General features: G+C 43.4%; 1 protein-coding gene across 3 annotated transcripts in view; it reads left to right on the top strand.

Moving 5' to 3' along the window:
• The window catches only part of ECPAS (Ecm29 proteasome adaptor and scaffold), a 91,123-nt gene that overhangs the window by 39,946 nt on the left and 26,011 nt on the right, over positions 1–25,166 (top strand). For all 3 annotated transcript variants that reach the window (XM_077817776.1, XM_077817775.1, XM_077817777.1), the window contains 18 exons: positions 2,176–2,256; positions 2,996–3,227; positions 4,064–4,155; positions 6,804–6,938; positions 8,706–8,871; positions 9,348–9,520; positions 10,202–10,303; positions 12,014–12,137; positions 13,243–13,388; positions 14,543–14,597; positions 15,236–15,350; positions 16,453–16,518; positions 16,831–16,948; positions 19,041–19,208; positions 20,308–20,387; positions 22,548–22,653; positions 23,777–23,824; positions 24,650–24,771. In XM_077817776.1, the coding sequence (XP_077673902.1) occupies positions 2,176–2,256; positions 2,996–3,227; positions 4,064–4,155; positions 6,804–6,938; positions 8,706–8,871; positions 9,348–9,520; positions 10,202–10,303; positions 12,014–12,137; positions 13,243–13,388; positions 14,543–14,597; positions 15,236–15,350; positions 16,453–16,518; positions 16,831–16,948; positions 19,041–19,208; positions 20,308–20,387; positions 22,548–22,653; positions 23,777–23,824; positions 24,650–24,771 (2,129 nt within the window). The remainder of the gene's footprint in view (positions 1–2,175; positions 2,257–2,995; positions 3,228–4,063; positions 4,156–6,803; positions 6,939–8,705; positions 8,872–9,347; positions 9,521–10,201; positions 10,304–12,013; positions 12,138–13,242; positions 13,389–14,542; positions 14,598–15,235; positions 15,351–16,452; positions 16,519–16,830; positions 16,949–19,040; positions 19,209–20,307; positions 20,388–22,547; positions 22,654–23,776; positions 23,825–24,649; positions 24,772–25,166) is intronic.

Here is a 25,166-nt window from a genome sequence, read left to right as displayed (position 1 = left end):
TAATCCCTGCAAATGACCCGCTGCAGAAGAAGGCAAAAACCCCTAAGGTCACTGCCAGTTCAACCTGGGGGAAATTCCTTCCTGACCCCACAGATGGTGATCAGATCCTGAGCAAGTAAGCAAGAACCAGTTAGCCAAGTAGCTGAGAGAGAGAATGCTTGGTGCCACCTCAGAGCCCTGGCGCATCCTGTCCAGTGGCCCATCTCCAACCCTGGCCAACTCTGATGCTTCAGAGGAAGGAGATTAAAATAAATCCGGAATGCACTGAGGGAAAATTCCTTCCTGACCCCCTGCAGGTGACTGGCAGAAGTCCTGAAGCATGAGATTTAGGCACATAAGATAAATTCATGGCTATGAATTTATACACATTTGTTCTTGTATCAGCATTGTCCTTTAAGTTAAATAGCTCTTCACTCTCCCTGATGTATTTTTAGAGAGCAGTCATATCCCCTCTCAGCACCATTTGCTAAGCTAAACAAGCCAAACTCTTCCAGTCTCGTCTCATAAGTTAGATCCTTCATTGGCCTTGATCATTCTACTTGCTCTTCTCTGCACCTGCTCCAGTTTGAATTCATCTTTCTTGAACACGGGTGAACAAAATTGTACCCTGTATTCCAAATGGGTCCTACCAGTGCCTTGTACAATGGCATTAATGCTTCCCTATCCCCACTGGAAATGCCTCTCCTGATACATCCTAGAATCCCGTTTGCCTTTTTCATAACTGCATCACATTGGTTGCACATAGTCATCCTGTAATTGACCATTACACCTAGGTCACTCTCCTCCTCTGTCACTTCCAACTGAAGAATTTCTGCTACAAGCTGGTGGTTCATATTAGACACTAAGCACTTTGTGCTATTGAATTTCATCCCATTTCTGTTTCTCCAGTCTTCAAGGTCCTGCTGTATAATATTACGATCCGCCTGTGTATGGATAATACCCCCCAACTTTGTGTCCTCAGCAAATGTCATTGAACTGAGGGGAGATGGTGGTGTTGAATTTCTAGCAAGAACTTCCTTTATCCGGAATAGGAGTCGTTCCAGTTAAATAGGTGTTTAAAAAAACCCCAGAATTTTCATCAATGTGACTAAAAATCCCTTTCAGTTCACTTTTTTGTTCTCGTGGCTCTTGTGATGTCACTAGTTCACTCAGGATCGCAGAGTCCTTCAGCTTAGACACAACCTGAATTTCTAGTGTGAAAAACAAACAGGAGAACCCCCTGTCCACACCCCCATCATTATTCAGGTCTGTCTTTAACAGAAGCATCAAGACCAAGTTTTCCCCTTTGCTGAGACACCTTTACGTGTTTGTTTTTCATATGCAAGTGGTGAATAATAAATGTGTGCTGGAGCTGGTCCATGTAAGGAACACTTTACGGCCAGGATCAGTGTGCAAAATGACTTCCCTACGTAAATGAGCTTAACTCTTGTCTTCAAAATCTAGAGAACTAAATTTAAAGGAGGAGTAAGATCCAGTGTTTCGAGAGTCTTGAGTCGTGGACTCTGATCCAAAGTCTTCCACTCATTCGCTCATTTGACTTCGGATGCTTGCTTAAGCTGTCTGTGCCTTGTTAGGGCCCCAATTAAGCAAAGAATTTGAAGACATAATGGACTCCACAATTGTTGAATCCAGGCCTAGAGCCATCGTACATGCTGATAAACTAATATCTGCCTACCTTACTGGGGTGTTGAAAGTAGGGCTGGTTGGAAGCTGTCTGACGGAACCTTTTACTCTTGAAAGATGTTGAATTGTTGGAATTGAAACATTCTGTGGGAATGTGTTGATTTTGATGAGTTTCCCTGGGAAACCAGGCAGGTTTCCTGCTGGTTCCTAAGCTTCCTGGCTTCTTGCCAGCCTGAGCTGGCAGTCTCGGAAGACTTTTTGGAATTTAGTTTGAAATTTTTGAAATTAAATGGTGTTTTTTCAATAATTTGGTTTGAAATTTTGAGGAAGAAAATTCCAGCTCCAGTTGTGAGGCTTAATTAATTATTCTGAAGCACTTTTGAGATCTTCTGGTTAAATGCATTATGCAAATGCACAGTGTTTTGTTTATAATTACATTTGCTGAATGGAAGATAGTGGTACAATTAGTTGCAGCAGAAAATATTATTACTAAGTATATACCATTTACAGTCTGGAGTGTACCCCTGCTAAATCTATGTGTTTGTTATTTAGGCCTCTCACCGAATGAAAACTCCTGCTAAATACATGACCGGAACTGCAGTCCTGCCTTTCAATCCTGCTACATTTGGAGAGGTAATTGTGTCTGTCTCATGGCAATAGCGATACATTCTTACATGTCGTTATTTAACCTATGGGACACTGGGAGAACAGTGATGATAGCATGTAGGGCACTAACCTGGGACTCGGGCAATCTGGGTTCAGTTCTTTAAGGAATTCTGGGGACTTTACTTGACTGACTTTGCCACAACCTCCTCCATAATCTTCCTTAAAAAGGGAGATTTGAGTTAGCTCGGTAGTTGGTGTGTCACTGGCAAGGGATGGTTTTCTGAGGAGAATATTTTGACAGTGCCTCCTTGAACACACCTAGCATCCTAACCTCTCAAGAGAAGGCACTGATGGTCTCCCCCAACTGTGGGAAATCAAAGACCGAAGACGCCGCACCCCCGAGACATTGCTCTACCTGCTACCAAGCTATAAGGGTGGTCCTGATGTCAATGATGAGCCTTAGACTCCATGAACCAAATTCAGAGGTGATGTGTTACTTACACAATGTGGGCTAAGGGATGCTAAATTGGTGTAACTTACATGCTGAGAAAAGATGCAAGTTACACCAGTTTAGAAGCACCTTTTTATTTGACCCATATGACTTAATCCAGCAGTTTTCAAACTTTTTTGAGCTGAGCACACCCTTTGAGTTACAATTTTTGGTTGTCCCCCCGCCCAGAGGACTGACGACTGGGGCGCCTGCTGGATCTGACTCCTGTTTCCCTGTGAAATACCTTAACCCTATCTTGTTCTCTTATCTGTTTAGATAGTCTTGTACCTGCGAATGTGTCTTGCTCATAGTGCAGGCGTGGTACCAGCCTCTCAGAGCTTAGCTGACATGCAAGACCATGCTCCGGCAATTGGCCGTTATGTCAGGAACCTCCTGTCTGGCAACTTCATATCTTCCTCGTCATCTTCCACTTCCTCAAAAAGTGGAGAAACCAACCCAGTGCAAATCTATATTGGCCTTCTTCAGCAGCTGTTGTCTGGTGTTGGAGGTGAGGAACCATAGGCCATGGTGCTGAGGAAAGAAGAAAAGCTCTTTCTAGAACTTCTGAATGAGCATTGGCCAAGCATACTCAGTACCCTGAACTTTGCTTCAGTGACCATAGGTTGTAACGAGAACTAACCCAAACTGTCTTAGGCCAGTTTGTGGTTTAGAGTTATTCCCTCGCACACAATTGTGAAAGGGATTAAGGAGAGAGAGCGCCATGACATTATTTATTAGATTGGGGTGTCAGAATTTTCAGGCCATCGTCAGTGTTTATTACAGTCTTTGCACACCTGAACAGTTCCCGTGTACAAAGACGCCAACTCTGTGGGTGCTCTGGGGCTCAAGCACCCACTGAAAAAAGTAGAGGGTGCTCATCACCCACAGGGCCGGATTCATCTTTTGTTTGCCCCAGTGCCTGGACTGTGGCCCGGCCCCCCGAGGCCCTGCCCTTGCCCCTGCCCCGCCTCTTCCCTCTGAGGCCCCACTCACATGGGAAGGGAGAGGAGCCAACACCCACTGGCAAAAACAAAAGTCCATGCCTGTGCCCTTGTGGAATGACACTCTTCATCAGATATCTGAGGCAATTTAAAGTTTCATCACAAACTGCTTGTGTACCTTTAAAACAGTTTACTAGAAATACGCATATTTGCCTGTCTGACGTCCATAAGAGAGAGAGTACTCAGAAATAATACGGAAAGTCAAAGTCATAACTTTATCTGGGATCTTTAAATTTGCATTAAACTGCTTGATGTGGCATCATTTGCCTGTTTTTACTATTAGTTGTAAATAGAAAAAATTGCATTTCATTTTCCTTGACTTGATTCTTTAATTACTCTTTAGGTTTGCCAGTAATGTACTGTCTTCTAGAAGTTGTTTCGGTGTATCCAGAAAAACTAGCAACCAGATTTGCAGACAAAATAGATTGGATAAAGGTACGTTGCACACATGTGGATTTTTTTTCTGTTCACCTTCGCAAAATCTGGCATTTTAAGACCTAATAATTTTCCAGGTAGCTGATTAGCTGATCAGTAATCTTGAGGAGTGGAAAGATTCTTTTTTGCAATATTTTTATTTTCTAAGTCTGTTGCGGGTTTAGTTCGCACTGTTCTCTCTCTTTCTCTGCTTCATTACTCTGTGATCTGGTATATGTTTGTTAGATCATAGTTTTAGACTGATGTTACTAAGTGTACATCTACACTGCAGCTGGGAGTGTGCTTCCCTGCGTGGGCTGATAGTCTCGTGGTCGCTCTGCTTGAGCTAACATGGTAAAATTAGCATTGTGGCTGGGGATAGCACTGGTGGTGGCTGGGGATAGCCACTCAAGTGCATACCCAGGGAGCTAGCCCAAGCTGATGCCCATGCTACCCCCAGCTACATGGCTGTTTTTAGTGTGCTAGAACAAGCAGAGGTAGCGTATGTCTGTCTGTCTACTTGTGCTGGGGAGTGTTTCTCAAAATTGGGCCAGCTAGTAAGCTTAGGGAAGACTAATGACCTACCAGAGTTTGGCAGAAAGCAGCATGTTTATTATACTGATAGCTAAGCTCAAAAGAAGAGTGGGCGGTCACACTCGCATACTCACGCTCCCAGGACAGGCACGGCACTGGCGATGTCAGGATCCTTCAAGGTAAGTGTCCTACAGCGCAGCGATGGATGGTGCGATGAAGGTCAGTCTTCCCGAGGCACAATGGAATGCAATGTGGCGAACCACTGGCCACGTGGTCCGGGCGAAGGGCCTTCATGGGAGCTACAAGCTTGTGAGTGCACTCCTGTGCAGATGGCCCCTTCCCCTTTTAAGGACCTGCTCCTCATGGCCCGCAACTAGAGATGACTTGGCTGCGTGTGGTTGGTCACTCTCCACCTCGGGCAGTGTCCATACACTGGGCGTGCGATTGCTGCCTAATCAGAGTCCCAGACCCCTTGTCTACCTGGGAGCTCTTCCGATCTTCCAGCTATTCAACCAGCCCATTCATCCCACAAGCATTCCAGGAGGGAGGGGGAAGGGGAAAGCCACTTCACAGGTATTCAAAGAGGGAGAGGAGAAAAAAAAAGGGTGGGGGGCGGGGGACCTCTTGAACATACAGGTTATACAGAGCATACAGATCACTGCTGCCCCTACAACAGGGAGCATGTTCCCAACTGCAGTGTAGACATACCCTATATTCCCTCACATTGGTAGACTCTGAGGGGTATGTCTACACAGCAGTTAAACAGCTATGGCTCGCCTGTGATAGCTGACTCAGGCTTGGGCTACAGGGCTGTTTAACTGCAGTGTAGACATTTTATGCTTGCACCGGAGCCCAGGCTCTGGGACCCTCCCCACTCATGGGTTCCAAATCCCAGCCTAAAGCCCAAGCCAGACATCTACACTGCAATTAAACAGCCCCATAGCCAGAGACCTGCAAGCCCAAGTCACCTGACGTGGGGCAGCTGCCGGTGTCTTAGTGCAGTATAGACATACCCTGAGGGCCAGATCTTTCACTTCTATCAATCAGAGCAGTTCCATTCTTTGGTAGTTCACGGGTAGGAGGACTTCCCCGTCTAAGAATCTACCAGTGAGAGGAGCTGCTCTGGCAGCTCTCTTGGGGTGGGTGGGTGAAGGGCAGTCTAATATACTGATGTAAGTTTTGAATCAAGCTATATAACTCCATTGGCAGTATTCTGGTGGTGATAAACCTCTTTTGTTTTTTCCTGATGATCTCAGGTCACCTGAATCCTTCAGTCTGAAGTGTGTATGTGTGTGTATTTACACACACACACAATTCGAACTGAAGGGTTCTGGTGACCTGAGAATGTTGTTTAAGTTTATAACCCTACTTTTTGCATTTATCGCTCTCTACACACACACAAGCGCGCACGTGTGTGTGTGTGTGTGTGTGTGTAGAGTTAAATGCAAAGAGTAAGGTTATAAACTTAAAAACACAAGTTAGGAAACAAATGTTTATATTATGTTTGTTATGCTAACACTGCCATAATAACCAGACCTTTTTAACAGTCTAGGTAATAAAAAATACTCCATACAAATAACATGGGTGAATTAATGTTGCTGAGAGAACTGTGACTTTTCCATTTCTTGACTTCTGTGTCTGTTACATTTGCAGCCTTCGCATTAAGTAGGTTTAATCTCTTCAGCTTTTTTTCCTTTATCAAGTGAGGAGGAAAGAGCAAACGAAAGGAAAATGTACTCTGTGGCACTATGGAATTGTACAAGACAGGAATTTTGTCTCATACAATTCCATGGCGTTTTTAGCTCCCCGGGGCTGGGGAACATGAAATTTCTTTTTTTAATACCCGATTCAGCAAAGCATTTAAGCATCACGCTAACTGTAAACATGAGAGTAGCCCCCTTGAGGGCAACAGGACTATTCATGCTTAAACCTAAGCACGAGTGCTTTGCTGAACTGGGTCCTAAGCAAGTTACTCAATGTTGTTAATTATATTCCAAGGGTAAAAAAGAGGTTAGAGTAAAATATGGAGTGTAGGTGGGTAGTTGCATCTGAACGGTGGCTAATGTATTAAAGCTAGACCATCAATGAAGTATGTTCCATCTTTGTTGTTTGTTTTTGGTTTTTAAAACGTACAGAGTCTGATGAATACAAACAAGGAAGAGATGCGTGAGCTGGCTGCACTGTTGTATTCTGTAGTGTTGTCTACAATGTCTGGAAATGAACTGAAGTCCTCTGTACAGCAACTGATCAAGACAGCAAAAGACAATCATGTAATTACATTCTCTTTATCCATTTCTTGTATTATTTTTAATTGCAACATTTTAATTGAAGATGTTAATCTTATAGCAGTCCAGAATGTATTACTTAGTGATTTTTTTTTTTTTTTAATATGGAAAAGCACCATTGAATTAGTCAGTTATTTGTTGGAGGTAGGAAAAAACGTTGCTATATTTGTGTAGAACAATTTTTCTAAGTAAATACATAATTGAAACTGTACTCAGTCAGTATTTGACATTTCTCCTAAGCACAACCAGGACCGTTAGGAACCATTATTAAGAAGTTTAGTCAGTTAAATAGTCGTCATCCTATTGCATGATAATGGGTTGCACCAGCTACCTCAGGCAGTTATAAGTTTTTGTTTTTATTGATGAGCAATTAAAGGTAAGCACAGATTTTAGAAAGTATTTAGCTGGTCACCCATTGCCTTTCCCCTGGCTAAGCCATAGCTCCCTCCCTTCACCGCAGGCCAGTGAAAGCTTTCTCCTACCCAGGAGCCTTTGCTAGGTAGGGCATGGTTTTAAGGGTCCACAGCCTTCACCTCCTATGACTGTTATCACAACTGGATGGGGCTTCCTTCCCTCCCTCTGAGCCCCTCTTCTCCTCTCATTATTCATATCTCTGGAGCTTACCTGAGTTCCTTGACTAATAGGATTGCAAACAATGAGGAATTCAAACCTTCCCTCCCCTCCTTAAAGAAACCAGGCAAATAATTTTCTTGATGCGACTCACCTACCGCAGTCTAAGGAAAGAGTTAGCTCCCTAAGATATGTTTCCCCAAAGAACTAATTTGATTTTAATCTCTACATAGATCTCAGTAATCTGCTATTTTACTAGTACCTTAACACCATGTTCTTTTTGAAGTCAAATGGGACTACTCCCATGTTTAAAGCTAAGCTGAGCCATTAGAAACAAAATAGTCTTTATTTTACTCAGTCTTCTCTTAAAAGAAATAGTTTTTGCGAGAACTTTCATTACCTCTTTGAGATCTTCCAGTCCCCCCTAGATCTACTCTTTTTCCCTTCCTTCTTAGAGTAATATGTTGAGGATCAAACAAAAACATTAAAAAAAAAAAAAAGAAGAAAAAGCAATTCTGTTTGCTTCTTTTAAATCTTGAAGCCTTATTCCTGCAGAGTATCCTTTCAAATGAATCCAGACTACTGGATAAACACATTAACTAATTAACTATACATTTCTAATTCAAAGATCAACACTGAAATAATTAATGTTCTTGCTTTAACCTCATCTAGAACGACTGGACCAGATTGTGCACTCGCTTGTGAATTCTGAGTAACTGAATTGAAGGGATTTTATCTGGAGTACACAAGAGCAGAACTTGTCTCCTTGTTTCAGTCTCTTGTGTGTGTAAACTGGGGAAGACAGCACTGCTCACATGCAGAAGGATATATTTATAAACTAAAGGATTACAGATGGCTTTTTTCTCCTGGTAACTTGAGGGGGAGGCTTTCAAAAAATCCTAAGCAATTTAGGAGCAGAGTGATCTTCTGTGACCTTCTGTGGGTCTTCTGCTCCTAAATCCCTTAGCTATTGAAAATCTCCCCTGGAAGCCTAAATGGTGCAGAAAACATTGACAGTATTGACAACCTATGGAGAGCCCCATAGGCTTGGCAATAGCTCATAATTTTCGTGCTGTACCTTTCCAGCGGGCCTACCTATACATCTGTCTTTTCATGTACGCTTTATGTAAAACACATGATTGTGTCTATGTAGATTTCCTACCATGTTGGTATTGTCTGTAGAACCCGGAGATCCAACATGGATCCTTGTTGGCTTTGGGATTCACTGTAGGAAGGTACCTGGCCAAAAGGAAAACCAGGATGATGGAGATGCGTGACATTGAAGAGCCAAATATTGTTGTCATGCCAGAACAAGACCAGCTCATAAAGACCACAACAGAAACAATAGGTAATTTTGCTCTTGGCTATTATATTGCACCTTGGCACTGTTGGTTCTTGACATGAGAATTTATGTAAGCATAGTTTCCAGTCACAACTGGTTCAGGATGTGTCTCAGGTTGGCTGCATCTACTGATAGTGGCCTTGATGCTGAATAACACCTGTCTGATGGATTTGCCGGTCTTTAAGAATGTCTCCATCACTGTTGTCTGATCAGATGTAAACAATGTTCACTACTCCAATATTAATTAAGAAATAGACTCCCATGTGAGAGACGAGCAGATGCACACAGATGTACCTTTGTGGTATATTCTTCTCTCATTTAAATTGGTTTTACTCCATTGTAACTCTGATTTCATTCCTGATTCTCTCTGTTATACAGGAGAGCAAAACCTGGCCTCTTGTTTAAAAAAAAAAAAAATTGTACTTCTGACTGCATTCAGGTTGTAGGGACAAAAACCAAGTCATCCTGTTGGTTCTCTGTAGGTTTCTTTTTGGACAGCACCTCTCCGCTTCTGGCAGTTGCTGCTTGTACAGCACTGGGGGAAATTGGCAGGAACGGCCCCTTGCCAATTCCCAGCGAAGGCACTGGGTTTACAAAGCTGCATCTTGTTGAAAGTTTATTGACCAGAATCCCTTCTGGCAAGGAAACAAATAAGGTAAGATTTGTTGGTTTGTTAATTTTGTTTCTGGCATATTTTCTCTCCATATTTGTTCTTGTTTGTTTTGGGTTAAACTGAGGCTAACGTGATTACCTATCAAGCTAAGAGAGACATCACCCTTACAGCCTTGGTGATGACATTTTCAAAAAGCACTCAGCCTTGGTTTAACTCTGCTCCCACTGAAGTCAATAGGAGTTTTACCCTTGGCTTCAGTGTAGGAGAGTTAGGTCAAAGGCTGTTAGAAAATCCCTTGAATAAATAATAATATTTGTTGTGGTTTTTATCTTCTTGGGATGAAACTAAGAAAATAGGATATTGTGGCTGAAAATCAGGAAGAACTTCCCTAACAGTACTGCGTGAAAGGGACTAGGCCCTGGACTGGACCCCAAATGGAATGAGGGGAAACGCCACCACTTGAGACATTTTCCAGTGGGTTTTTTTGTCCAGCTCGTGCTGTGCTGTAGGGAAAAGTTATGCACTGGCAGGAGGATGTATTGCATGACCTAGTAGGTTTTCCCCATCTCTGATTTCTAGGAATCTATGACTGCTGGTGATTAAACTCAGTGGGAAGGTGTGAAAGAGTAATAATAAAAGCTCTGGGTTTCAAATTAGGAGGCATCTATGTTGAAAAAGTGCCTGCTGGGTTTATGAGTAAAATCTTGTGATTCTGTTTTTAAGATGAAAGAGCGAGCAATACAAACGCTGGGTTACTTTCCAGTGGGAGATGGAGACTTTCCCCACCAGAAACTACTGCTGCAAGGACTAATGGATTCTGTGGAGGTAAGGCAGTAACATTATCCCTTACACTTCAGTGAGTGTTCCAATTTGTATTAGCCTTCTGAATACTTTGGGCCACATTTACAAAGGGAAAAGGGAGCTGCTCTTTGAAGTGACTCATTCCATTTTTCAGATCTGTTCTTTCTGTTTGCAAAGCAGGCTGGTAGAGGGTGAGGAGAAGTTTTGTGCATGTAAAACCTGTGGCCTCAGTTTTAGCTCCCAGTCTTGTGCCCACTTACATACATATTGTCCATGGGATTGCTTATGTCTGTAAAATTAAGCACAGGTGTAAGTGCTTGTGTTAACGGGCCCTTTTAGAGGCCACTTCTGAAAATCTGCTCTTTTAAAATGTACTAAATATACACATTGAATGTCAAAATATCTTGGTCCTGTGACAAATTTTAAACAAAGGACAGAAATTGTATTGGAAAGACGTTGAGTGGTGTAGCTCGGTTAAATTAATCATTTTAGAAAAAATCAGCAATATTTTTTTTTGTTAATCGCGGAACTCTGCTCTATGTTGGAAATGTATTTTGTTCCATCCTGTACAGTATTTCAGAGTTGCTAATTTACTGAATGAGATGCTGGAAGGAAGAATGAAAAACTCCTTCCACATTAGGGTAGTGTTCTACATTTGCAGGTTGGCTTTCCCTTTCTCAGTTGATCATAATCACATTTAGCATTTAGCAAATTCAGAGGTGACTAGTGAATATCAGATCTGCTGCTGTGGCCAAGCCCTGTAATATGACATGATCATAAAATCAACAATAATGACATTTGTATCTTCAAAGTGGGTCTTTCAAAAGGCCGCACTTCTCTTCCTAGAACTTCTCAGAGGACTGGAGAGCTTCCTGTATAAAATGTTTATTTGAGCACAAGGATTTATCTGAGCTTGCAGGAAACTAATTTTGAAAGACTGTAAGCTGAGGGACTGATTCTGCTAAGAACTGAGACGCTGTTGCTCTAATTGAAGTCAGTGGGAACTGTAGGTGCTCAGCAGCTTTGAAAATTAGGCCTTAGTGCTACAGGTAATAGTAAAAAATTATGTATATATAAATTAAACTAGTAGCAAAGTTCAGTGCCTGCTCCACTCCTGATGCAGGTAAAAGGAATAGAGAGGAAGTGGTAGAGGGACACAGAACAAAGCTAAATCTTACTTGCGTGTCCCTTGTGAGGGGAAAAGAATTTCTTTCCATCTCTTGAAGTTAGAATGTGCTGCTCAGCTTTTCAGTGTGTCTGGGTAGAACATTTAACAGCAGTTTGTTCCCTGAAGTGGTGGGTAGGGGAATCTTTTATTTTACTTCTGCCTAGTACAATAAAACCTCAGTGTTTCACACGAATGACTGTGAGAGCTGAATGAAGGGAATAAACCTTTTGTTGTTCAGTCAAGGACGCTGCATCACCTTTGTTCCCTGGTTTGGACAAACGCAGAACAGTTGTAATGACTTCCAGGAATACTTTATAGCAGGCTGTCAAATAGTCCATAAAGCATTTTGTAAAAGTAAAGGCCTGAGGTTTTCAAAGTTGCCCTGGGGGTTTGTACCCTGAATTGCCATCAATTTTAACGGTGGCTGAGCATCCAAACTAGGGAGCTTTGAAAATCTCTGCAAAATGCCACTTGACTGTGCTGCTCTACTCGGAACTGGAGTGAGAATTGTTGGGGTCAGTCAGTAACAAGGTGATTATTTAGCAAGGACCTATTGTATTTTTCAGGCCAAGCAAATAGAACTTCAGTTCACCGTTGGTGAAGCCATTACCAGTGCTGCAATAGGAACCAGCTCAGTGGCTGCCCGTGATGCTTGGATGGTCACCGAGGAAGAGTATATTCCTCCTGCAGGTATACATTGTTGATGTGGGAGATTTGGAGGTGGAATGAAGAACCTGAGGGCCCTGTCCTGCATGGAGCTGAGCACTTCTGGGACACTGATTCTAATTAATGGGAGTTAGAGGCTCTTAGCAGTTCCCAGGTGGTGCTCAGTACCTTGCAGGTTTGGTCCCTTCACCAATCAGTTTGCCTGTTTTTTACTATTTAGTGGCTCCCCCCCCCCCCACCCCCCGTTTGACCAATCTGAAAAATATCGAGAGACAATAAAAAGATTTTCGAAGTGTGTGCTGTTTAAATCGGCTTCTTACTAATATACAATTAACTGCCTTTTGCTTTGATCATTTATTATGCTCTCCCATGCTCATTTCATATCTAATATGTATAAGTCCTTTAAAACAGTTAGAGCCAAATTTCCCAAAGCAGACTTTAAAACAGAATCTTCGGTTTTTCTTGCCAGAGGTTTTGTACACAAACGCTTGGATTGCTATGAACAAACTGCATTTGTGTGTGCATGGACTTGGATATCTACCCGATTTTATGCACCCAGGTGCACATTTTGTTTGCTAGTCGTATTTTTGGATATGGACGAAAGTGAGCATGAAAAATGCTGCGTACAAAAACCATAGGTTCAATCTTAGGCCCCATTCCTGCAAACGCTCACAGTCATGCTTAACTTTATAGGCATGAGTAGTCCTGTTGATCTCAATTGTGCCTAGTGTTAAGCACATGTATATGTGTTTGCAGGATCAGGTAGAAGCTAGCTTGAGTCTCTCTCGGGAATTTGGTACTCAGAAAACCCTAAAACGTTCAGTCATAGTCTGCACCATTCATATTAGTCCAAGGACTGTTTTCAAACCTGTACCAGATGTTCAGAGTCTTGGCCAAGGATATTTTAAGACTGGCCAAGAGGTGCCTATTCAACACTCCTTACTCATTCAAAACTCCCATTGACTCCTGCAGGGCTTTTCCTGAGTAAGCAGTTTGACGGTGAAGGGTGAGTGCTTGCACCACTGTGAAGAGCTATCAATGAGTTGATTGACTGCATTAAGTGACAATAAGCATGTGTGTGTTTCAGTGTCGATGTAATGGTCCTTATCTCCTTCTTCCATCCAAACAGACGTGAAAGTGAATGATGTGGTCCCTTGGGTTTTGGACCTCGTTTTGAATAAGCACATTGTCAGCCCTAACCCCCACGTCAGGCAGGCAGCCTGCATCTGGCTTTTGTCGCTGGTGAAGAAGCTGAATACGCACAAAGAAATTAAGGTGAAAACCTGCCTCTGCCTTGCTTTGCTGCCTTCTTTCTCTCTCCTCGCCGCTCTTGCCTCTTTCCTTCCTTATGGACTCGCTGAGATCTTCATGTGACCCCTGCATAACCCATGGGATGACACTGCTCCTACAGTCCTACAGCCTTAATAGGCTTCTTAACTTCCACTGAAGTCAGTGTGGGTTTTGTTTCCATAAGGACTGCAGGATACGGCCCCAAAGACATGTTCCCTTAGGCGAAGGGGGTTGGTGTCACTGGCATTTTAAAGGATTTCTCTTTGCAGAACGCTAAATCTCTAAGAATAAATCAGGTTTGGATTTTCCAGACTACTTGGAACCACAGGGTCAGTTCTGCCCTGCAAAGGCAGATAGGCTGATATTGTGTTTGGGATCTTTTGGATGGGACCTTAAAACTGAGGGCCTATCCACTCTGTATGACCACTAAAGATCCCCTGGTCCTCTGCCTAAGTACAGGAGTTTACCCCAGTGGTTTTGGCCAAAATTTCCTCTCCCCACCACTCTGATGCAATAGGCAATGATGATCCAGTTGGCTGCCACCTTCCAACCCAAGGTGGATGAATTTCAGCAGCAGTGTGCCTGTACATAGTTGACAAAATGCTTTGGGATGAAAGATGCTACATAGGTTTAAACTATTACTAAATTTTAAACTCGCACAGTTGCCCCACATCAGGTTATTTTTGCAGAGTTCTCATCTAAATAATGGGTCTTCAAGGAGGCAGTACGATCTTCTGATGAGGACAGGGGCTAGGAGTTTGGAGATATGGGTTCTCTTTCTGACTTACTCAGTTTGTAGCCTTGGACAAGTTACTTGACACTCCCCCTCTCCCTGCCCCCCGCAAAAAATCCTTTCTTTCCCCATCTGAAAAAAGGGAGTAACACTTACGTTACTTAGTAAATTGCTTTGAGGTTGGAGGCAAGATGTTGGATGAATGCAAAGTATTATAATCTCAGAACTTCAGATGGCCTGTTTCTAATTTCTCAGGAAATGAGTGCAGTTCTTGTAATGTCTGTTTGAACTACGATTGTGACAGCAGTAAAATAGTCTGAATGTATCTGCTAGACCCTGTTAGATGAAATTGAATGGAGGTAAAAACCCAGAATAATAAAAGACATGTTCTTCTTTCATCTTTCAGTCTCATCTCAAGGAGATTCAAAGTGCATTTGTTTCAGTTCTGTCTGATAATGATGGTAAGTAATACCATATCTATGTGCTTTGTCTTTGAACAAACAGTTTCTTAACAGAGGGGAGAGAATTTTTGCTATTCAGTGTAGTTACATAAAACCATTTAAACCTTTATTGTTCAGCCCTGCGAGACGTTTGTAGAAATATAATTTTTACTGGAAAATGGACACATTTGCATGCTGTTGTTTGCAGAAATGTCAAATGAAACATTTCTCTCTCCCTTAACCTGTTTGCATCAACATTTCCATTGGAAGGCAGGCTTTCCCCGTCTCCTGGGATTATAGTGTCGTGGAGACCAGTGGGGCTCCCCTGTTTGGTTTGTGTACCAGGGCTCCAACCGTGCAGTTGGATCCGCATGGGCAAGACCTTTGGCTGTGCCCCATTTAAATCCTTACAGGGGTCCGCCTGCATAGGTCCAGTTGAAGAAATGGTGCCTAGGGGGCTAAACAAAAGCCCAAAGAAATCAGTAGGGGGAGTCTTTCTGTTCATTTCCCTGGGCTTTGGCTTAGGCCCCAGCACCTTTGATGTCATTTAACTATGTCATAGATCCCATTTTTTTAGCTCCTATTTTAATTGTCTGTCTTCATTGGTATTTTTCTTACTACTTACACACTTGGCTTTTATTGTATGAAATCTGTTGCAGAACTTAGCCAAGATGTTGCTTCAAAAGGCCTTGGGCTAGTGTATGAACTAGGTAGTGAACAAGATCAACAGGAGCTGGTCACCACGCTTGTTGATACGCTTATGACTGGGAAAAGGTATGGTGAGCACAGAACTTGCAGTGTGTGTAACCACTTTGGAAGTAAGTGTGTGTGTGTGTGTGTGTGTGTGTGTGTGTGTGTGTGTGTGTGTGTGAGAGAGAGAGAGAGAGACCTGTGGAGAGAGGTTTCTTAGGATTAGAATGGTGGAAGTCAACTTTCACCTACTCCCCATGTTTCTGACAGTGTGATAACTAAGTACAACGAACTCTAGCCTATTGAGCTGTGCTGAATGGTTGAAATATTAAAAAGGTGTTTTGGGGTTTGCCTTGTGGGTCAAATGCATCTTGTGCTGATCAAGTTTTAACGAAGAACTATTTCTTTTTTGTGCAAAAGAGTCCAATGTCCTTTCTGCTTTGGGTTATTTACAGCCCCAGCAGCTCTCTGCAGGGGAGTTTCCTTGCTTGCTTGGTGCTACGAATAATGGCTGGAAATTAAATTTTGCTGTTATATTTCTAATATTTTTGATATTTTAAAAAATGTTTGATTATAGCTAAAATGACCACATAGCAAGCATTGATGGTTCTGCGGTAGAGTGGATAGCTCTCCTGCTGAGAGGACGAAGCAGTTAGGTTAGACAAAGGTTAGAAAAACTCCCACAGAAATCAATGGGAGTGTTGCCACTAACTTCAGAGGACCATAAATTAGGAGAGTGGGGCAATATAGGGAAAATTCCAGTGGTAGCTGGGACTAAGAGGCAGATGAAAATTGTATTTTGCCCTTTGGAATGGGATAGAGACCTTGTCTAAATATGTGTTTGGATCCTTGGCCCCAGTGAATGGGAACAGATACAGTAAAAAGTAAAAAGCAGCCGTTTATATACGTTGCATCTTTTAACTTGGACTTGAACAGTAAGACCCTGACCTTTCAAAGACTTAAACAGGTGTGTAATGTTCTGCCTCGCTGGAGTCAGCGGGACTCCTTGCAGTGTATGAGGTTAAGCATGCACAGAAGTCTGCATGATCGGGACCCAAAGAAGAAGAATTTACCAGGCAAATACAGCAAAACAAATTCATTGGTATTCGAATGTACAGCATGTGAATGATAGCCTGTTCCCGGACAGTGCACGGAAAAGCTAATGCTGGGCCTGTTTTACCACCAGGGTCAAACACGAAGTGACTGGAGAAACAGTGGTGTTCCAGGGAGCCCTTGGCAAAACCCCAGATGGGTAGGTTTAGTGATGACTTTTCCATGAGACAGGTGCAATTCTGCGCCGAACTGCTGTTACAGAGCTATATGCTCCTCTTGTAAATGCTCCCTTCCTGGGATTTTATTTGTCTAGAATTTTGATTATGTTACTCTTGTTGCCTCTCTAATGGTTACTGTAGCTCTTTCTCTGCAGTACTGATTGGACACATGTTTATATCTTAGCTGAATTACTTACTAAATTCTGCTCCAGGGTATGACTTGATTCAGTGGGAGTTATAGCGCTGTCTGTGACTGAAAAGCTACACTAATTTTTCCTTTCTGCCTTCCCAAGTCAGGGTCTCTCTACCTACAAGGAGCTTTGTTCACTGGCTAGTGACCTCAGCCAACCAGACCTGGTGTACAAATTCATGAATCTGGCCAACCACCATGCCATGTGGAACTCGCGCAAGGTAACTTGATACAACAATGCAAATACCTATGTGAGTTGTACACCCCCCCCCCCCCGCCCAAAAAAAAACCCACCAAAAAAACAATAATTGCATTATTCCTCTTCTAACAATTGGTGTGCAATTTCTGGCCATAGATACTGTGTTCTAGTGTGACTCTACCAGCATGTGAAGTGGTGAATTACAGATTTCTTCAAATTATTGCAACAAATCTTAATACTATTTGTATTGCTTGAATCCACATTCCACTGTGTAATTAATTATAGTTGTTGTTATTTATTATTTGTACTGTGGTAACAAATAGGGGCTGGGGCCCAGTGTGGTAGCTTCTGTACAAATATTTAACAAGAAGAGCTCAAATCCTAAATTTAAGGCAAAAAACAGGTGGATTTGACAAAAAGGAAGTGGAGCACAAGGTAGCAGTGAGACGACTGTGATAAGCACTGGTCACAGCACACCAGCTGTTTTAATCACTGTCCTTGAAATAATGCTCTTAATTTTATTTACCAAAAGATCAACTACTCACATTCTTCAGCCATTATACCCTTTATCGAAGCCAAAATGTGACTTGTCATGCTTCCTGAAGTCAAATAACCATAATTCCTATTCATTCTAACTAATTTAAAAAAATATTTTTGTTTATTTTAACATTTTTAAATTAAGATTTTATTAATGTGATATCCTTTTTCATTAGCCCATTTGAAATACAAAATAAGCTGTTTTAATAACCAAGCAGGCAGTGCTCCTGTATGCTTCAAATACCCTGTCTGCTCTGCACAGGTTCACCACTTGCTCCCTTACTGTGATTTGGCTTTATTGGAAACTCCACTTTAAGCAGACCGTAAGCCTCTGCCTAAGCTTTCTTCCAAAGCTTGACTAGTCACAGTGTTTTCTGCAGGACCTCCCTATCTCTGGCCTTCGATTCCTATAACCAGAGGGTCACACCTTTCTCTTGTAGCCTGGTGGAGTTAACAAGCTGCACCTGCTGTAATGAGTCAGCAGAATTTACACAGCAACTTTATGCTGGATTCTAATGTCTGCTAACAGAAGAGCACTCCATCCTCAGTGGGGTTGTAGATTCTGCCACCCTGTTACAGTAGCCTTATGATTTGCCACTGATCTTAGATCCCTGCCACAGTAGGGGAAATGAAGACGGAGTTTCTTTGTATTTACTTGCCATGCTTTTTAAAAAAAATTGTGACACAAGATTCTCTCTGTAGCTAAATGCCAGCTATGATACAGTACGGACTGTAGCAATGCTAACAATCGTCACTGTGGGCTAGACTCTGAACCTCTTACTTCAGCTGCTGAGCCGTTACTTTGCTTGGTTACACTGATGTTACTGGGACTACTTGGGTGAATAGCTACACGTCAGCCTAGGGGTTGACAGTCCCGCTTTCCGACTGCAGTAGGGCTGATGAAGTAGTGCCATCTGAGTTCCTCTAAACCCTGATGAATACAAAGCAGTAATCCCAAGCATCTTAAAGAAATGCAGAGAAGTGCTCGCTCGCGTGCGCTCTCTCTCTCTCCTTATAACCTGAGATTTTTTTTAAAATTTTTTTTAAAGTCCCTGTTTTTATAAATGCAACACAGTGTGTGTGCAGGGAAAACTCCGACCTGGCCAATCCTTTTGGGAACACGTTTTCTTTGGAAAATCTGCTGCTTATTGTAATGCTCACTACTGCACAGATGTATACCCCCCTCACTCACCATCTCTAGATCAGAGGGCTGAGGAGATGCCTCAAAATGAAAGAAGAGTGAGGGAGAGAGAATATGTGATATGTCATTAAGTTATCCTCCCTTCGCTGCACATACACTGCATTACCTGTTGGGAGGCTGACTGTGTGGGTCAAAGCTGTGGGATTGGTCCTTAAAGTCAGTATTTGGCTTCACTTTTATACTAACCAGATAACATAGGGAACGTAACTGAGCAATGACAAATCAGGGGTGCAACAGGGATCTGATCCTACATTGCTTATCTCTGTGGAAGCTTTGCCGTTGACTTCAGTGGGCTCAGGATTGGGCCCTAAACAAGTAATATAGATGCACTTGTCCGCTGAAATGAATCAAATACATCCATTCTTCCTCCTTTTAGGGAGCAGCGTTCGGTTTCAACGTGATTGCTACAAAGGCTGGCGAGCAGCTAGCTCCGTTTTTGCCCCAGCTGGTCCCCCGTCTCTATCGTTACCAGTTTGATCCCAACATGGGCATTCGACAGGCTATGACCAGCATTTGGAACGCGCTTGTCACCGACAAATCTGCAGTGAGTGAGCATGAGTTCTCGTGTCCCATTTGGGTCTGTAGGGTGTTGGAGTGCAAAACTACGTGCTTGAGCATCTCAACGGGATTCTCGGCAAGAAGTAGCTGAGGAGCATTTTGTGAAAGGCACTGATGATCTGTGCTGTATGAGGAGGAGGAAACCTGTCACTGTGTAGAGTAGGTCCTAAAATAGCCAAGTAGAACTGGGGATGTGGAATTTATTGGGAGAAATGGAAGATGCATAGATGTCTCCACCCTCCCTGTTATGCACGGAAGGACCTTCCTGAGCTCATCTGCAAGGGCCACGTTCAAGCTCTGATGCCCCATAAAGAAGGGGGTTGCAGCACTTCCTGCCTTTCTTATGAGAAGCCCCTAGGGGCCCCTGCTGCTTTGTGAGGGTACAGTTCACCCATCAGTGGCTGAAGAGGGCTCTGGGGTTGTGGCAGCCAAAGATCAGCTGATCAGCTTCCCTGAAGTGGCGAGGAGGTGGCTCATTGGAAGAGGCAGATGCTGACTCAGTGGAAGAAGCTGTCCCCAAGCTACAGGAGGTAGGAGAGCTCAGTACTAGGCTCCTGAAACTCTGGAATAGATTAGTGAGTTTTCTTAGCCCCAATCCTATCTCTCCCCATAAGAAACTCCATAAGCAGATTCAGAGGCTCTAGAGACCTGTTTATTTCTGCTTACAAACCTCTCCATAACAAAAGGGCTGGAGGGCTCTAGCCTTTCCCTCCTCCACATGGCTAATGTGGCTCCCCTCAGCCTTGGGCTCGGAACCAGCAGAGGGGAAGTCCCTTCCAAACTGGAACAAGAGAGCCAGCCCGAGCAGAACAGGCTCATGCAAGGTCAGCTCTGACCTTTCCCAGTTGATCAGGATTTGCTGTACTTTGGCTGGTATCTCTGGGGGCACTGTCTCTCGTCCACAAAGACCTTTCTTAGAAAGGTGGAAAATCTTGGCAGGTACTAGCTAAAGACCTGGACTTTTGCTTGCTACGGTCCCAATCATGCAGTCACACCCGTGTATGTGGATCCAGTTCCAAGGCCAGAGCCTTGGTGGGAAGCTGCAGGCTGCTCCTTGTCTATGATTTTTTCTTTTCTTCCACCAGGTTGATAAATACATGAAGGAGATTCTGGATGATCTGCTCAACAATCTGACCAGCAACATGTGGAGGATCAGAGAATCCAGGTATAGTTGAACAGTGACCTCTTCCTCTTTAAACAAAACTGCCAGCAAGTCTTTAGAAATTTTAGTGGATTTAGAAAGGAGAAGGGCTGAGGGGTGGGGAGGAGGAAGGAGGCAGAACGGAACCCACCACCAGAATAGAGTCGTGCTGCGGTAGGATGTACCGCAACGCCTTGTGTTTCAGTGTTGGATCCCATTCAGCCCTGCTGCGATACTGGGCTAAAGGCTCTGAAGAAAAGGGTCTTCTGATTGCAAAGTTCTTGGGGGTCCCAGAGCCTGAAAAGTTTCAGGGTATGTCTACTCTGCAAACTAAAACCTGCAGCAGTGTTGCATGAGTGCAGCCATGTGCAGCCATGTTTCAGAGCCTGGGCTCCAGCCAGAGCATGTACATGGCTGTTTTTAGCCCTGCAGCACAAGCCCAAGTCAGCTGACCCCAGTTCTGAGCCGACTTGGGCTTGTGCTGCAGGGCTAAAAACAGCTATGTACATGCTCTGGCTGGAGCCCAGGCTCTGAAACATGGCGAGCAGGGAGCAACTCCGAGCCCAGGCTCCAGCCCAAGCAGAAATGTCTGCACTGCTTTTTTTTTAGCTCCGTAGCATGAGCCCGAGTCAGTTGACCTGGGCTCTGAGGCTCTGAGGGTTGGGTTTTGGGAGGGGTTTTGAGGTGTGGATGTATCCTATGTCATGGTCAGAGTCTATGGACAATCCATTTATCAGTGTGTAGTATAAGGACTTGGTGATAGGAGGGTGCAGTTAGATACATGAGCTGCTGTTAGTTAAACATTTTTTGACATAGCTCATCAGTAAACCAGCATAAATATCGAATCTGTGCTCCAAACCTGATCCATCTAATGCCTCCGTTCCACCTCCCCACCCAGACTTAGAGGGACTTATTAGAATATCATACTCTGGCTAGAAAATAAACCTAGAGCTGGATTACAGCAGCTGTAATTAAGGTTGCTTAAGCATTTCCATTATAAACCATCTTTTTCAGTTGCTCATAACTTTCTCCAGTTTTCACTTTTCTGGCTGAAGTTTTCCAGAGCTGGTCTCTGCCAAAGTCTGCATTCTTATTGTTAAAAGTTGGACCCAAACTAGTTCAGCAGTTCTGGAGAATTACAGGAGTGGGGAGAATAAAATGCTGTCCTCATTGTTTAAGGAAAAAAGATTGCTGTCTTTATGTGAAGAGCGTTAGTACTGCCTCATGTGGACACTCAGACCCCTCATAAGGAGCGGTGTCTCCCCTGCAGTGAAAGTTCAGTGACGGGACTGGGTCAGCTGACTCAGGCTCTGGGGTTCAGGCTATAAAACATCAGGTTAGACATTCAGGCTTTGCCTGAAGTCTGGGCTCTGACACCCAGCGAGGAGGATGAAGCCTGAATCAGCTGACCCAGATTCTGAGACTCGGTGCTGTGGGGTCTTTTATTGCAGCATATAATGTACTGTTGGTGTCTGGATGAAAACTGGTTTTGATCCAGGTGAGTTACAAGGATTTGAAACCAAATTGCATTTATGGTAGTTTCTTTAATTACCATCTGCCTGTGTTGTATAGGGAAGCAGGTTGCAATGTGTGGGCTTTTGTGTTGTACTTTGGTATATACACATTTTTTTAAATGTGCAATGAAGCAGATCCATACTGAATGAGGAAGCCGGCTTGTCGGAGAAGGTGGTGAGTAGCAGTTATCGGGTGTGATTCACCACTTCCTTAATCTAGTTTTATGCCAGTGTCACTCCTCCAAAATCAAATGTAGTCAAGCTGGAGGAAAGCAGTGGTGAATCAGGGCCGGGAAATATAATGAAGGTATCTGTTGAAGGAGATAGAGCTTCATGAGCCTACTGCTTTATTCTGGAGACAGAGGGGCCTGATTCTCATCTACACAAAGGTCATGTTGCATCTTTCTGACAGTGTAAAGGGGCTTTTTAGTAGGTGTGTGTGACATTTTCATTGACTCTCAGGCCCCTTTACACTGCCAAAATGATGCAAAGTGGCTTTAATGTAAATGAAAGTCAGACCCAGAGGTCTTTCCTGCCAAGGACGGCCTGCCTTTGGAAGTAAGTTTAGATGAGAATAATGTGTGGTGGGGCTTTTTGTGGTGTTTTGGCTTTTAGTATTTTATTTCTGTATTGTATTGTATCCCTGTCTGAAACAAAACTGTGTTTGCAGCTGTCTAGCACTGAATGACTTATTAAGAGGTCGACCACTGGATGACATTATTGACAAACTTCCAGAAATCTGGGAAACCCTATTCCGAGTGCAAGATGATATTAAGGTAATAGAGCTTCCTGTTAAATTGTCAGCTCTTACAAAAAGTGTAATTATCAAATCTGGAGGGAATATCCCATCTGCTGCAAGTTTAGAAAAGTATCTCTGCGAAGTATCAGTTACTAGCTAGGGGCAGGTCCTGAGAGCATCCCCAGCTCCCACTGAAGCCAATGGAAGTCATAGGTGCTCGCCACAATTCAGGTCCCAGTGAGTAAAATGCTTGGGAAATTCTTCATATGGTTTCTTTATAGTGTTGGGATTCCTTCTGAGAGCTTTTCCACTCGGCTTATCCAGAGCACCTTGTGCAGTTCTGGGAGAGCAAGTAGGTTTGGGGGTGCGGATACAGCACACACTGTTTTCCATTTCTCTTATGCTCAATCTTGCAAAGTGCTGAGCTGTCTGGCCCTGACCCAGCATAACACTTAAGCAAATGCTTAACTTCAAGCACATGGGTAGTCCAACTGGGATCGCTCACGTGTGAAAGTGAAGCACACGCTTAAGTGTTTCTGCAGGCCAGTATGTTCAGCGTCCTACAGGATCAATCCTTGTATTTTCTAACATCCAGCTTTGCCTGTTCAAGCAGGGCTAAAGCTTCTTTGCATCTGAAATTGTGCTGTGATTGAAGGTGTGGAGGTTAGGCCTTGTCACTTTCACAAACTCAGCTGGAACTGCATCATTTTTGCTGTGTAGTGAAAGGCCAAATAAAACCAGTCCTAAATATGATGTTGGTAAAAACAGCATATAACCGAATTCCTCAGCAATGCTTCTGAGTAGAGAATAAAGCATACAGGAGAGATTTTATGCTTCCTTTTGGAAAAGGACAGATCCTCTAATGTTAGTGGCATGGAGGAACAAAGCATGGGAACTCCTTTAAATGGAAAAATGACAGCCAGCCATAAATCAGGATCAAATTGATTTCATAGCGCATGGTTCCCATTTTTTGGAATCTGAACAAAGTAAATACACAAATAGTGATAAGAGGTTGACCATACATAAACAGATCTTTTAAACGTAACCTACAGGTTATGAATCAGATTAGTCAATACTTGTTTGGACTTTCCAGACAGGTCAGTAATGATAAAGTAAAAAGTTTAAATAAAATATTAATGGAATTTTAACTTCTTCTGTAGGAGTCTGTACGAAAAGCAGCAGAACTAGCCTTGAAAACTTTAAGTAAGGTAAAATTGAACTTCTTCATTGCAGACTGTGTATGCGGTGGGTGTGTTGTATGTGGTGGTGTGTAATAGTTCATTTCCACCTGTCCAAGAATGGCCTTTGATTATAAATTACTCTCATATAAACTACCCTGGTACTAAGGTACAGTGTTAAGTTATAGCCCAGTGGAGATAAATATAGGTGTGATCCTGCATCCCGTACACACTGATAACCCCTGTTGAAATCAATGTGAAACGTTGGAGGAAGACATCTGAAATCTACTTCCCTGTGTGCCCTTCTTTTTCTAGAGGGTTAAAGAGTGGTGGTATGTACAGTATATAGTGCACATAGAAATAGAGCTGACTAAACAGGGTTTAGCTGCCCTTCCTGGCGTTTGAGACTCTCCTAATTTGGCACCTACTGTTGCGGCCATTGACCATTTGGGCCAATCTGGCTGCACAGCAGCCATGTTTCCATTCTGACCGTTACTAGATCCAATTGTTGAGGGCCAGGGCGATGCCATGCCTGGGTTTGGAGGACGGCACGGTTCGTGTCTCCATGTCCCCATTCAGGAGCAAATATCGGGATACCACTGAGCTGGAATTTGGCTGAGCGTGTAATCCCCCATACAAAAATAATGGTGATATAACGGGCAAACCCAGACCTGACATGATCAGGCACAACTGTGTTGACTTCAGTGGGCTGCACCTACGTACACCAAGTCTGAATGTGACCCAGTCTCCTGGCTCTGGTTCCTCTGTAACTTTTCCCGTTGCACGCGGGAAGGCTCTGGGTTAAGTCTGAGGAAAGATTTAGCAGTTTGTGACGTCAACTCTATTTATCCTTAGGTGTGTGTGAAGATGTGCGACCCCTCCAAAGGTGCAGCGGGCCAGAGAACGATAGCAGTGTTGCTTCCCTGCCTGCTGGACAAAGGGATGATGAGCACAGTGACTGAAGTTCGGGCTCTGAGGTTTGTTTTACATCCTGTGAATTCCCTTGGGATTGGGCTTGTGTTTGTTCCAAGGGGATTCGGTTTATTCACCTGAACTGCAGCGTGTCCAGTAATCAGTTCCCATTTTAATCCCCTCTCCCCCTCCCCAGAAAAAAACCCTCTCACCTCCCCCTGCTTTCATCCAGTTAAAACAGCAGCTCAGAGAATTCTAGTTGTTTCCTAGAGTGCAATTTCTTTAACTAAACAGAGGGCTGGTGCAATGGTGTAAGTATCAAATTCAGAATATCTAGCCTCTCTGCACCTATTGAGTTCCTGGGGGCATCCAAAGGCCCCCTCCCCTTTGGTCTAAGGAGAGGAGCTACTGAATCCAGGGCTCAAGTAAAATCTGGGGACAACAAATTAAAGACTCTGCA

Source organism: Eretmochelys imbricata, chromosome 5, assembly GCF_965152235.1.
Source record: "Eretmochelys imbricata isolate rEreImb1 chromosome 5, rEreImb1.hap1, whole genome shotgun sequence".
NCBI classification, from domain to species: domain Eukaryota; kingdom Metazoa; phylum Chordata; order Testudines; family Cheloniidae; genus Eretmochelys; species Eretmochelys imbricata.
This window is presented reverse-complemented; position numbering and strand designations above follow the sequence as displayed.